At 41.9% G+C, this 14775-nt stretch overlaps 1 protein-coding gene across 1 annotated transcript in view; it reads right to left on the bottom strand.

Moving 5' to 3' along the window:
* Positions 1-14775, bottom strand: part of ATP2B1 (ATPase, Ca++ transporting, plasma membrane 1) — a 124843-nt gene that overhangs the window by 8888 nt on the left and 101180 nt on the right. Inside the window, 7 exon segments of the mRNA XM_015415355.1 lie at positions 2030-2241; positions 2401-2614; positions 2796-2987; positions 5274-5380; positions 5898-5985; positions 6060-6239; positions 7348-7585. Coding sequence (XP_015270841.1) covers positions 2030-2241; positions 2401-2614; positions 2796-2987; positions 5274-5380; positions 5898-5985; positions 6060-6239; positions 7348-7585 — 1231 coding nt within the window.

Genomic DNA, 14775 nt, shown 5'->3' with positions numbered 1-14775 from the left:
GTTTAAGCAAGAAGCACCAAAAACTAAGCGAAAACTCACCCTTTAAAAGCGAGGGGGGGACACTCCCCGGTTAAGAGAAGAAACTAAGCGAACGTTGCGTTTTAAGTAAAAAGGGTGGGTGGAACGTTGAAGCAAGAGGGACTGAAAATAAAAGCAGTTAAGAACTTACTAAGCTGCGTTGGAAGACTGTAATAACTTTGAGGGACGAGAAGGGACGAGAAAGACAAACAAGTTAAACCAAAACTTCTTGCCAGAACTGCTGGCCCAGCGAGTCCTGCCCCTAGACAGGACATGACTACGGAGCTACAAAAGATGCTGACGAAAGCATTGCGATCCCTGCTGGAACAAGTAACAGCTTTGCACAGCAAATTCGATGCACAGCAATTGCAATTGACTGAAATAGCAAAAAAAAAACCCAGATAAAACTGAACAAGAGGTAAAAGAAGTAGACACCAACACTAAAAAGCTCCAAAAACAACTGCAGGTGATGGAAAAAAAGAGATTGATGGAGGAGTCTCAACTTTTACAGCTACAAATGGAGAGAGCAAGCTATGTCTTAAGATTTCAAGGGGTTCCTGAAGAAAAAGCTGAGAATCTGAAACAGACTATGTGTGATGCATTAGGACCTATGGCAGATATAAAAATGGACATTTTACAACGTGAAATAGATATGATCTATAGATCATATCCAGAATTTACAAGGAAGAATAATCTGCCTGGGGAAGTGATTATAAGATTCTCTAGATGACAAGTGAGAGATCAAATTCTCAAAGCGACAAACGGATCTACCTTGAAGATCAAAGACAAAGAAATAAAAGTATTAAAAGACATTCCATTTGAAATAAGAAGAAAGAGGAGGCAGTACAGAGACTTGGTGACATTCTTACAAAAGAAAAACATCCCCTACGGATGGCTGGTACCCGAAGGAACAATCTTTAAATTTATGGATGGGAAAGAAAAAATGGACTCTATTGAAAAGGCATGATGCATCTACATAGTTGTCCATCAGGAAAGGTTGAAGCAGAGAAAGAAGGCAGCGAAGAAAAAGGAGAAGCGGCAACATCAGACGAGGATTCAGACTCTAAATTAGGGGCAGCTGCCCCAAAGACAAGCTATTGTTTGAGAAAGCCAAAATATAAAAAATAAGATGTTATCATACACTGAATGCTCTTAAAATGTATTGTTATGAGTCTGATATTGCTCTTATTTAGAAATCAGAAGCAGAGGTGTTTAAAATCAAATTATTAGCATAAAATGATTGTTAGATGACCACATTCAACTAAATTGAATTGAATTATGTGTTGTACGCTAAAATTGTTAAGCAGTTTGTATGACCACCATCTCTTGGGTTTTTTTTACTTTCGCCTATAGTATGTAGTTCCCCGCCCTGATTTTCGTTGTAGTTTTTAGAAAATGCAAATAAAAAAAAAATCCCCTACGGGGGGCTAAAAAAAGAAAGGAAGAAATATTGCTTGTGTGTTGCAAAAATAAGTATCTGAAAGAGAACTTCCTAATTAATTCTGTGATATCCCAACTTCAATTCTGCTTAACTATCAGTTAAAGCTAAAAGTATTCAAGTCAATATCCCTTTTCCAAAAGTTATCAGTATCAGGTCAAAATACATTTAGTCTGACATTCAAATAAAATTTCTATCTCAAATTGTGTAATTTGAAGTGAAACCAATGTACACTAATTTCAGCAAGCATTATAGTAATTACTTGGAGGTTCTGAAGCCCAGTCCTGTGCCTTAAAATCCACAGAGGGCAAAGTGTCATTAAGAAATCTGCTAATGCTGGACTTGCGAATGCATTAGGATAATGGTGGTCCTCACGGGGAAGAAAGGCAGCATGCAAATTTTGCAAATCAATAAATAAATGCACACTGCTAACAACCTTAGATTTCAGTTAGTTGAATTTTTAAGAATGACAGAAAATTATATACCGTATTATGTCCTGCCCAGTGATACCTATTCTGACACACAGAAAGCACCAATTATAAATAAATCTGACATCAGTAATTGTCTACCCACCTGTACAATAAATGTCCCAAGAACTATAGTACAGAAGATAGCATTATTGAAAATTCCTTCAAATACATTTCTTTCACCATGAATTTTTCGGGCATTTATTTCATTAAAGAGCTGCATCATCACAAACGTATTAAATACAAGAGTATAATGCTCTGAAGGAGGGGCGTGCAGTGGTGCATTTCTTCCACTATCAATGTCAAAGATTTTTTCGCCTGTGAAGGAGAGAGTGATATGTTCTAAATATCCAGGGCCAATTCAGATTCCAAGGTAAAATATTTCCATAAAAATGGGACACTGAAGAGGAGACTGGCAATAGAAACTAGCCACAAGAGCTTATTACTCAAAAATACAACAAATTTTAGGATTCTTACCTGCAAACAGAAGTGTGAAAACAACCACAAGCTGGTAGAAAGCATGACCCAGAATATTCTTCATCATTGTGCGTGAGATGAGAGGTTTATTTCTACCGTACGGTTTTCGAAGCAAGAGAGACTCTGTGGGGGGTTCCGTTGCCAAAGCAAGAGAGGCCAGGGTGTCCATTATAAGGTTTACCCATAACATCTGAACAGCTTTTAAGGGAGAATCCTATAAAAATAACACGTTTCCTAATATATCACAAATATCCTAGAAATCAACAATTTTGTACTAGAAATACTCTACTGAAATGTGGCAATGTTCCTTTAAAGAACACATTTGATAAAGGGCTCTAAGGATAATTTTGGATGTAACAGAATTTACAGCTGAAAATGAGCACATAAATACCTACTTGCGTAATACATGCTCCTGTGAAAGCAACAATTACGGCTACTACATTGACAGTAAGCTGGAACTGAAGGAACTTGGAAATACTGTCATACACATTTCGTCCCCACATAACTGCTTTAACAATGCTTGAGAAGTTGTCATCTGTAAGAATGATATCAGAAGCTTCTTTAGCAACATCTGTTCCAGCTAAACCCTGAAAGGAATGATCAAAAAACAAAAGGCAGAACATAATCAGTAGTGGGCAGTATCACATTTTAGGCACATACCTTACATTTAAGCACTTACCAAGTGGTTCTATAACACTGTGCTGTAATGTACTTTAAAGTCTGGGCAGTGCAAAAACTAACAAATCAGCATCAAATTTATGCAACCTCAAATGATAACATCCAGGGCTATTTTTGGGCAGGCATGCACAGGAATGGAGTTCTGGCTGGCTTCAGTTGGCCACGCCCACTACAGCAAAAACCTCTGTGTGCATGGCTACAGAGGGAAGGCCTGGAGAGCAAACTCCCCTTGGCGACTCCGAGGCAGGCGGGCCAGGGGCCCCCTGGAAGGATTGGGGAGGCATTTAAATGCCTCCCCATGCCTTCCCCAGCCTGTCCAAAGGCTGGCTTGCCCGGGCTCCCCGCAGCCGTAGGGCACCTGGGCAAGCCAAGGGAAGGCATGGGGTGTGGCCTATTATGCTAATGAGTTCCTGCTGGGCTTTTTCTACAAAAAAGCCCTGATAACATCTCTAATTTCTTCAGCTTAAAATCAACTGGTTATGTACAGGTTGATCACAGCAAGTAATTCTCTTGTACTGCTTTCATCCAAACCAGTGACTTGATTTGTGGAAATGTACAGCAGCAAACTTAATGAAGACTGCTGTATAACAGCAGTAGTGGAAACTGCACTTTTAAATATTCATTTGCCTTTGGAATGATAAAAGACTGACTTTCTAAATTGCTCTGGATAGTTTTAAAGAGTTAACCGCAGTTAACCCACAAAGCCGCTAGATGGCACAATAGTACTTGAGTTTTCCATATCACTGAAGCAAATCAATCTAATTTTTAGTACACAAAGGCAATATATTTTCTTATAAGAGTAATAGTTAGCTACTGGTGCCAAATGGTTAATTCTATACAGATTTAAAAGCTGCACATGTTCAAGCGTAAGGAGCAGAAAGCACGTTTCATATGATGCAATATGGCTATTCATTAAAAAGTGCTTTGCCCCTCTCAAGTTAGCATCAACTAAGCATGGAAGTTTGACTTCAAATGCTACATGAGAATAGTATGGGAGGTATCTACAGCTTGGCCTCCCACAAGCATAACTAGACTGACTAGTTCTGCTCTTTGGAAAAAGCACTGTTACCTAGTCAATATCAAAAAGAAAAAAAAACACGTAAAGCATGCAAGGTTCAGTGTCATGTAAGCGATCTGCCTGACATCAAATTCTACAAAGATATAGTAGTCTACACAGATCTTAGTTGCGGTGTCACAATTCCACTGCAACAAGTAACAGGAAGAACAAATGAAATCCGATCTCAAAATTAGGTGCTCAGAAGTAGTATCAGTTTAGCAGGAACCACGTTAACATCTCACAACCCACCACATTTCTTAAACGGTCAAGGGTAAGCTTTGTGCGATCTTCTCTGCCACAAGAAACAGCAACACATTTCTTTAAAGCTTTATTCCAATTCCCTGTCTTAGTCCCTCCCTTGCTCTCCCTCTATAATGCTTTATTAGAAGTTAAGTTTCTTCATAATCTTTTGTTTCTTCATAGACTTCTATAGCTAAAACCTATTTCAACATTAATACATTTCTTCCACCATTTGATCACTTCCTTGCACTCTGTCCTCAGGTTCATATAAATTCAGAAGATGTACTTAAAGATGTATTTCAGATGTAGGTCACTATTATTTTTCTGAATAAGAAAATGCACTATAACTACAATTAGAGGATTAAAAAGTGTTTCTATATAAATTGTCAGTGAACTGTCATTTTTTTTTTTTTAGTCTTGTAAAAAATAGGTTACTTCCAGATTTTGGGCTGGATCCAAATTATACATTTCACTAATGGAAGGGGATGGGCAATTCCCTCCAATTCCTCCATTCCCATTGCAGAGTGCCACCATCCCATTGTTCACCATCTTTTACCGTCCAGAAGCAGCATTTTAGTGGTAATCACGGGGTTGCAGTGGGAAGGGGGAGACAGGAAAGTTCCATTCCATTGATGGGAATTTTAGTCTTGATTCAACCCAAGGGCATTTGGCTTGTACACTTGTCTTCAGCAGTGCAGTCCTGGCACCATGACCATCTGAGAACAGAGTCAACTAGAAGCCAGACAGGCAGAGGAAGACGAATTCAGTTCCGATCTTGGCAACACTCTATTAACTCATCAGCATGGTTTAAATGCTTCCACTACAACCAATCCTAGCTGTTTGCTTAAGTTGCTGTATTTTTACTAGACGCACTGATGACAGCAGTCAAATTCCTTACCATCGCAAAGCCAACGTCTGCTTTTTTCAATGCTGGGCCATCATTGGTTCCATCTCCAGTCACAGCTACAACTTGCCTCTGTTCTGAAACTGTACTGTCTATTATACCTAAAATCAAAGCACCGTTGGTATTTAATTCAAACATGGAGTTTATAATGAACTCAATTATGTGCTAATAGAGTACAAATATGCTATCCATTCCATATTACAAGTTATGGCTCCAGCTGTCTTGAACACCTATATTCCATTACTGTGAAGAACTATTTTGATGAGTCTTTTAGTAGACATCACTCTCTTTTTGCACTTGCACTTGCAAATTAGTTTGGGTTCATTTTTTCTTTACAGCTGAAATTAATGCAAGAACTGGTATATTATTTTTTTTGTTTAGCTATTTATACCCAACCTTTCTCCCCAGTGTGAACCCAAAGCAACTTCCAGTGATCTCCATTTTATACTCACAACCGCACAGTGAGACAGGTTAGGCTGAGAGCGTATGAGTGGCCCAACATAATCCAGCAAATTTCAGTGGCAGAATGGGGATTCAAACTTGACCCTCCCAGATCCTATCTGACACTCTGACATCTAAACTATACTGGCTCATATTAATGCAAGGATATTTATTTACCTTTTACTAGGGTGTGTTTGTCGGTAGGGGAAGACCTTGCAAGCACACGGAGCTTTGGCCATATTTTGTCTATTCGCTCCTGTTCTATCTGTAAAGATAATTTAGATTAGTCTCATAACTAAGATTTTAACTGAAATTAGAACATTTATTAGTCAGACTCACCTCTCCTTTTTCATTACGTATTCGCCTATTGAATTCTTTGCCTTCTAAGCATAGGAAGTCTTCACCAGGATGCAAAATGCCACATTTTAAAGAAATAGCACGGGCAGTGTTAATATTGTCACCAGTAACCATGCGTACAGTTATACCAGCACGTTGGCATTTTCTTATTGCATCTGGTACCTAAATAAGAAAACAGTATACACAAAAAACTGTTTGCTATTGTAGTTCTTGATATAGGGAAATTCTGTTCACAACACTCTGCCCCCTCCCCAGCACACACACAGTTTTAATGTGCAACTATGTCCTTCTGAAACTGAGCTTCAGTTGTACTAGGGCTCTACACATTTCTAGGGGGCAGTTTGCATCCTCATGTTATGATTATATATGTACTTGTGTGTGTAAACACGTTTTTGTCTAAACAAATCATGATTCTCTTTCAGGTGACTCCTTGGTTTGCTTTGTTAAGGAATTAGTGTTCCTGTGGCTTATTCTGGCCATTTTCTTAAATGAGCCCATTACCACAAGCTTATTTGCCTCACATTTGGAAGATAGGCCCAAATATGGTTCGGACTACAATTTACTGCACAGCTGACACACCAAAAGCTTCTTGCAATACTGAGGCACAGGCTTAGTTCCAATGATACGGCAGATGGAGTGGTATACTTGCATCAACTGTACCACTTATAATGGTAGATTAAGGTTCACAAGAAAGTTTCTCACACATGGATAAACTAGGTGTTTTTTGCAGAAGAAGCATTCAAATCGTGCAAGTCCCCCAACCTCCAAACCAAAGTGGTACAGCCGCAAGTTTACTGCCTTATCCGTTGTTGGTGAGAACTAGGCCTCAGATTAAACAAGACAGTACTAAGCTTTTCTTAATTTCTTAGGTTAAATGCATGTGCAAACTTTTTATAAAGGCTTCGTGTATACCAAGATTTGTTTTTTTAAAATTCACTTATAAGATTAATATTGATTCTGTTAACAGAGCAAAGAGGATATATGCATTCACCCCACCTCATGCATAACAGTAGGGTGCTTTCCCAGAAATGACACAATTCACTTGCTAAAGGGGTTAGGTCATATCAGTCAACATAAACATACAAACTAATCTTTAGTTAGGTTAAACCACATCTCAGACATTATTTCATCAAAATGAGAGGCAACTAAACAGAGTGTCTGGGTATTCTTTTATTTGTTTTTCATCTTGGTAAAGACCCTAGAGAAGACCGCTAAACAACTTTGTAAAGAATTCCTAAGGGCACACTGTAAAGATGAGTGTTTTCCTTACCTCAGGCCTCACGGGATCTTCAATGCCTACAACAGCAATGCACGTAAGACCTGTGACAACATCATTTTCATCGTCCCATTCTGGCTCAGGTTCTCCTGCTGGGAAGTCTCTGAATGCCAGACATATGGTTCTCAGTCCCTCTGAGGCCATTGGCTCAATCACAGTTTTTACGATATCATCACGGTCCCTGGGTCTAAATACTTTTGGTTCACCAGTAGCACTCAGTATCTTAAAGCACCTGAAAACAAAAACAGTTAAAGAACCTCAGATTTCACAGACATCCAATGAAGGCCCTGAAGGTTAAGAGCTCTGCAGGATGGTATCACATTTTTTTCCAAATACTAGAAACTCTTAAAACCTAATTGAGCATTACATGAGAGAACAGTACATCAGATTTTGAAAGAGAGGTTTCAAAGGAGGCAGAAAGGAGCTTAAATTGAATTAGGGTCACAGCACTGAAGGACAGTAGGTACACACATGCACAGTTTCTGACTGAACTGTCCTTGAAGTTGTGGGGAAGAGAAAGATATAATACTGGAAACAGCACCGGGAAAGGGCTAATTCTTGCTTTGTATTGTAAACCCCCCCCCCCCAGTTGTTATGAAGTCTTAAACAAGATCCAGTTATCTGGAGTAACATTTATACTGGTCATTATACATCTCCCAATGCATTGCATACAACTTGTTCTTACGTTAGATAGTGAGATGTTTGTGTCAGAATACACAAAAAGTTCACTGTGTGGGAACACAGCCTGAATGTCACCCAAGTTCTAGAAGAACTTCCTGGGAATCCCACCCCCTTTCCCCACATCACACAACTTGGGAGGAACAAAGTTAACTCGGATACACCTGAGTGGGAAATACTTTACATGTCCATCCACATATAAAAACAAGCTGAACCAGGCTATAGAGTAGCAAAATCCATTCCAACAAGAGGTGTACCTCTCCAGGCATTGTTTTATAAAACTTTAGGAAACAAATCAAGAGAAATGTCAATCCAGACCACTCAGATTTTTAAAAGACATTTTCCAAATCTGTTTAAGAATGTCATGTCTAATCAATTGTGAATTGCCCGCTCAAACATGATGTTTGGTTTAATTGGCAATTTTCCAACAGACAAATTAACTCTTATCTTTTCTGATCCACTGACTGAATGGTAAGATTCTCTTTATTTAGAGGACATACAATAACCTGAAAAACAGGTTGCTTACCTGTAACTGATGATCTCTGAGTGGTCATCTGTGCAGTCACATCTATGGGATTATATGCCTGCGCTGATCCGAATCAGTGGTATGCAAAGCTCATAAAGGGATTTTTGTGCCTCCCTCCCAGGCATGCGCAGGAACCCAACTGCACATGCCCAAGGAGGTGGGGTGCAGATATCCCCCCAGTTCCTTCTGACCGCTGTCATGTCAATAACCAGAGAAAAGTACTGAAGCGACAGCAGTGGGGAAGGACGGGCGGGTGGTGTGACTGCACAGATGACCACTCGAATATCATCAGTTACAGGTAAGCAACCTGTTTATCTTCTTCGTGGTCTCTGTGCATCACACCTATGGGAGATTGAAAAGCAGCGGCTCACCTGGAGGTGGGAGCTGTCGCAAATTCAATGCTCTATCGACAAAAGGACTAAGTGACCAAGGTCCACTCTGTGGCGTTCACGAACATCAACAGCGTAGTGCTTGATGAAGGTGTTCGGAGTAGACCATGTCACAGCCCCACAGATCGCTGACAGGGAAGCACCCTTCAAGAAGGCTGTAGACATAGCCATGGATCTTGTGGAATGTGCTCGCACAGGCAAGGAAAACGGGCATTTAGCCAACTGGTAGCACAGCTTAATAGTCTCCACAATCCATTTGGAGAGATGTTGTGGCAAGATTTTTTTGTTTTGTGGAGTGACTGAAGTATGAGACAAAAAGGTGATTGTCCCTCCTACTTGAACGTGTCCTGTCCAGGTAAAAAAGTAGTGCCCACCTAACATCTAGTCACTGTTCGCCATCTTTCGGGCTAGGAAAGAAGTTCAAGCAAGAAGATCTCTGAGCTGAGGTGGAACTCAGAGACCACTTTAGGCAGGAACGAGAAGTCGGGCACCAGTCTCACACTGTCCGGTAGAGAGGTAAGGAAGTGTAGGTCATGACGGAGGGCCATGAGTTCGCCCACCCTTCCCGGCCGAGGTAATGGCAACAAGAAAGGCAGTTTTCCATGCTGCATGCTTTAGCTCGCAAGTTGCCATAGGCTCAAAGGGCCGCCCCATCAGATGGCGTAGAACCATCAGCAAGTCCCACAAGGGTACCAGTGAACGGATCGGTGGATATAGGTGGAGGAGACCTTTAAGACATTTCTTTGAGACCAGGTGAGAAAAAATGGAGAAACTGTCGAAGCCTGGATGGTAGGCAGAAATTGCCGACAAGTACACCCTGATTGAGGTGTGCGAGAGGCCCTTCTCTGCCAGCGAAAGCAGAAATTCTAAGACCTGGTCAATCCTGAAGGAAGCCGGGGGCATGTCCGTGGGCTGTACGAAAGCTAAGAAACAAGCCCATTTTCCCCTGTAGGAATGTCTTGTAAAATCCTTCCTGGCATTGAGTAGCACAGTGTTGATTCTATCCAAGAATGTTAATTGTTCACGAGATAAGCTGTTAGCTTGAGCTTGTGTACCTTGTGGAACAGCAGAGCTCCTCCCTCCGCTAGGAGCAGATCTGGCACCTGTGGGAGAGGATGGCGAGCCTTGGCTAGCGAGAGGAGGCTGGTGAACCAAGGTTGCCTTGGCCACCAGGGGGCAATCAGGATGCACCTCATGTGGACCCTCATGAGCCTTTGGACCATCCTCATCAGTAGCGGCAGAAGGGGGAACATATACAGGATGTTGTTGTCTCATGGGTAAAGGAAACCGTCTCCCAAGACCTTGGGATCTTGTGCTCCCCTGCAGCAAAACAGGTTGCACTTCAAATTGAACGAAGAACATTGAGGGCCTGGGATATATGGTGAACAAGAAGGTCCCTGGAAGGTGCGACCAGAAGACAGTCATCTAGATACGGGAACACCATCAGGCCACAGAGGCGGAGATGTACCACAACGACCACCATCCTCTTTGTGAAAACCTGCGGGGCCGTGCTGAGGCCAAACGGTAGACTCCTATATTGGTAGTGGTTGCCTTCTATCGCAAACCGGAGGCATTTTCGATGGGGGTGTGGACAGTTAAATGGAAATAGGCATCCTTGATGTCGAGGTTAGCCATCCAGCATCCTTGGGACAGAAGAGGCAGAATGACTGGTAGGGATGTCATTTTGAATTTCCGGTACTGTATATAGGCGTTGAGGCCGCGAAGGTCTAAGATTGGCCTCTGCCCGTTGTCCCTTTTGGGTACCACAAAGTACTGGGAATAAAAAACGAGACCCTGGTGATCTAGAGGCACGGGTTCTATAGCACCCTTCAACAGAAGTGTGGTGACTTCTTCGAGGAGGAATAACGATGGAGGAGTGGTGACGACTACAGGAAGAGGTGGGAGTTCCATAAATTTGATGGAATAGCCCTTGGCTAAGATGGAAAAGACCCATTGGTCCAACGCAATGGTGGCCCAGGCCTGCAGATAGGGATGGAAGCGGGTAGGGTCGGAAAAGGTGGACAGGTGTGAGTCAAAGGCCCTGTTTGCCGGGTTTAGGTTGTTTAGGTCTGACAAGTTGCTGCCCAGAACTTTGCCTGGTCTGGTACTGCTGCCTGTTTGCAGACGGAGACCAACGTGGTCTGTAGCCTTCGTCAGGAGACAGTTTAGTGTATTGATGCCTGGAGCCGTAATGATACCAAGAGCGAGGACGAAAGGGTTTAGAGGCAGCAGAGACCCCCAGTGACCTCGAGGCCTTAATGCTCTTATCCATGTCCTGGAGCGTCAAATCCATGGACGCATGAAAGAGCCCCTGGCCATCGAAAGGTAAGTCCTCTATGTACGCCCTGGTGTCAGCAGGGAGCGTGGTGGTTCTAAGCCAGGAATGCCTACGGAGGGCAACTGCAGACTACATTGTTTTGGAAAACGTGTCCAACGTATGTTTGAAGATATTGATGATTTGTTTAGAGAGCAGCAAGCCTTCCTCTTGCAGCTTCCTGGCCTCCTGATGTTTGTCCTCAAGAACCAAGGACAAAAGGTTGGTAAAGCGCTCCCAGAGCAAGTACTGGTAACGTCCCATGCAAGCAATGTAATTAGATGTCTTAATCTTGAGAGCTCCAGCTGAGTAGAAACGGTGACCAATGGAATCCAACTTCTTGCTCTCCTTATCGGAAGGGGTAGCAAGGGTACGTTTATTCTTTGAGGCGGACGACACGACCATGGAGTTGGGCTTGGGGTGGATATGGAGGAATTCAGCCTCCGTCTCTTGGACCCGATACATATGATCCAGACATCTGGACGACACTGGAGCAGACGATGGCTTGTCCCAGGGGCCCTTAGCCGCCTGTAAGAGAACAGTCGACATCGGGAGGGCGATCGACGTGGAGGTATCGATCTGCATGACATCAAAAGCAGCGTCCGACACTGAAGGTTGGGGTTGGACTATAGGGAATGCACCATCCTCTTGACCAAATCTCTGTATGAAGAAAGATCCTCTGAAGGAGAGATCGGTAGATTGTCTAACACCGTAGGCTTTGGTGAAGGATCCCCAGGTGACTCAAGGCATTCCGAATTATCGGTGCCGGTATTGGAGGCTGAGGATCTGGAAGGCGATACTGGTGCCGCAGGGGTATCCGGTATTGGAGCGACCTTTGGTGGTAAAGCAGGGGTGGAACGGATAGGAGAGGGTGGGTGACGAGGTTCCTCTGGAGGTTTGTACTGAGACGCGGAAGGCTTAGATTTACGTTGGGGAGAGCATGAACGACGTGACCCACGGTCCCAGTCCGACTGTGGCCTAGGTGTCAGCCATGGCATCGATGCCAACATTGGATACGAGGTGAACCAATAAGGCATGTTGTGCCTATGGTCCAACAGTACAGGTGGGTCGAAATAGGCCGGGGAGTGCGGTCTCAATTCCCATCTGGGTGAGTACGAGAGCATGGGTCTGGAATACCCAATACTCACTTCTTCTAGCCATAAACGTTTTTTAAACCAGAGAACAAGATACAGGACAAACAGGAGTCAAGAATATTTCACCAGAAAAAAATACAGAAGACAAACAGGTAGTAAATCTCTCCAACAGATAGTTCACAGAATTGGAAATTCCTGTTTTGAAAAAAGATCTTTCATTTGTCTCCACTCCTCAGCATGAGAATTTCACTTATGGTGGAAATGCAAAAGTTCTTTCAAAAGTTAAGACTAGCTGATTACTTTAGGAATAATACTGACCAACCAACTGGGCAGGTAGCTAAATTTAAACCTAAATCCACCTTTAATCCACCCTCCCAAAACCCTAGGGTCTTAACATTTCAAGAGTTTGTTATGGAGGATATTAATAAGATGTATGACACCAATAGTAAAATCTGGCATAATTTGAGTAGAGTGGAAAGGAGCTGTTTGAATAACCCAAAAAACCTAGAGGATGTTGTCTTTAAGCCAGCAGACAAGGGGGGTGCTTTAGTTATATGGGATAGAACTGACTATGTTATGGAGGCTGAGAGGCAATTGAATAACACCTTACATATAGTGTAAGTAAGGAGGATCCTATCCAGAAGATTAGAAAAGAGATTGTTATGGTGCTAGATGAGGCCCTATTAGCAGGCTATGTATGCATATCCACCTATGATTTCCTGCTACAATCTGAAAACAGAACCCCACACTTCTTTTACCTAAGATCCATAAAGGGTTACTACCTGTTCCTGGCAGACCCATAGTCTTGGGATGTGGGTCCATCTTGGAACCATTAGATAGCTATCTAGATGATTTTTAAAACCCTTCATCCCTAAAACTAACACATACCTCAAGGACACAATGGATTTTTTGGGACATATTAATAATATCAGGATGGAACATGAGGATATGCTTTTTGTAACTCTGGATGTGGTATCATTGTATACAAATATACCACAATGAGGCTTTGGAAGTCCTTGAAAGTACACTAGACATGAGGGATTGTGACTTCAGTCCTTCTACTTTCTTTTTGTGCCATATAGCTGAAATTTGCCTAAAGAGGAACTATTTCCAATTCCAAAAGAGATTCTTTTGGCACGTTTCTGGAAATGCTATGGGGTGTAAATTTGCACCTGAGTTGGCAAATCTTTTAATGGATAGGTTTGAAAATGAATTCATCCTTAATACAAATAACATCTATGCTGAGATCATTATTTTCAAAAGGTTTCTGGATGACATTTTTTTTTTACTCTGGAAGGGTTCAGTCCAACATCTATTAGAATTCAAAGAGTTTATTAATGGCCTTCACGAAACTATCAAATTTGAAATGAAATATCATTGCAAGGAGATTAACTTCCTGGATGTCACCATTAGAAGGGTGGGAAATATAATTCAGACTAGCACATACAGAAAACCCACAGATGCCAATTCCTTTTTATCTAGTGACAGTTTCCACCCCCCACATCTGAAAAAGAACTTACCGTATTCTCAACTGTTGAGGCTCAGGATAAATTGTAGCCAGTATTCTGATTTTGTTGAGCAGGCTAATACATTAATGGGCCAGTTAAGAGACAGAGGCTACTCCTCTAGAGTTGTAAAGCAGGCTTTTTATAAGGCAAAAAATACCAACTGATCCTCACTCTTAGTACCAAAGATTAAAGACAGTCAGTCAAATAAAAGAATCATTGTTCCTTTAAGATATGATGAAACGTCTACTCAGGTCAGCAATATCATTAGGCAGCACTGGCATCTACTATCTAATATTCCTTCGTGTGAGTCCGGCTCCTCTCTTTGCTTATCGTAGATCTAGGAATTTGAAAGATCTGTTGGTAAGAAGTAGCCTGCAATCACCTCCAGCATTACAAAGGGGAGTAGATAGTCAAGGTTTGCCAGCTGGCAACTTTCCCTGTGAAAGGTGTGAGGTCTGTGAGCTGATGCTATGCACTAATTGCTGTTATGACTTAGATAAAAAGAGACAGTATTCTATTAGATCATTCTTTAACTGTAATTCAAAGGGCCTAATTTATTGCATAATCTGTCAATGTAAAAAAAAATACGTCGGGTGCACTTCAAGGCCTTTACGGATCAGAATTACTGAACACAGAAGTTGTATCAGGAGGAGGAGGAAGAATGCCCCCCTTATGGAGCATTTTGTGACAGCAGGGCATAACGATAAGGATTTTTCTTTCTTTGGTCTTAAGTATGTTTGGCCTTGTGGCCACCTGCAGATGAATCAACAATTGAAAAAAAGAGAACTGTTCTGGATCCATGCCCTTAAGACTGTAACCCCATATGGCTTGAATGAGCATATTGATTGGTGTGCAATATAATCTTGATAGTATAGCATGTATATGTGTATGTGTGTGTGTATATATATATATA

Source organism: Gekko japonicus, unplaced genomic scaffold (genome assembly GCF_001447785.1).
Source record: "Gekko japonicus isolate JY-2015 unplaced genomic scaffold, Gekko_japonicus_V1.1 scaffold686, whole genome shotgun sequence".
Taxonomy (NCBI): Eukaryota; Metazoa; Chordata; class Lepidosauria; order Squamata; family Gekkonidae; genus Gekko; species Gekko japonicus.
The sequence above is the reverse complement of the archived record's forward strand: the minus strand, read 5'-3'. Positions and strand labels throughout refer to the sequence as shown.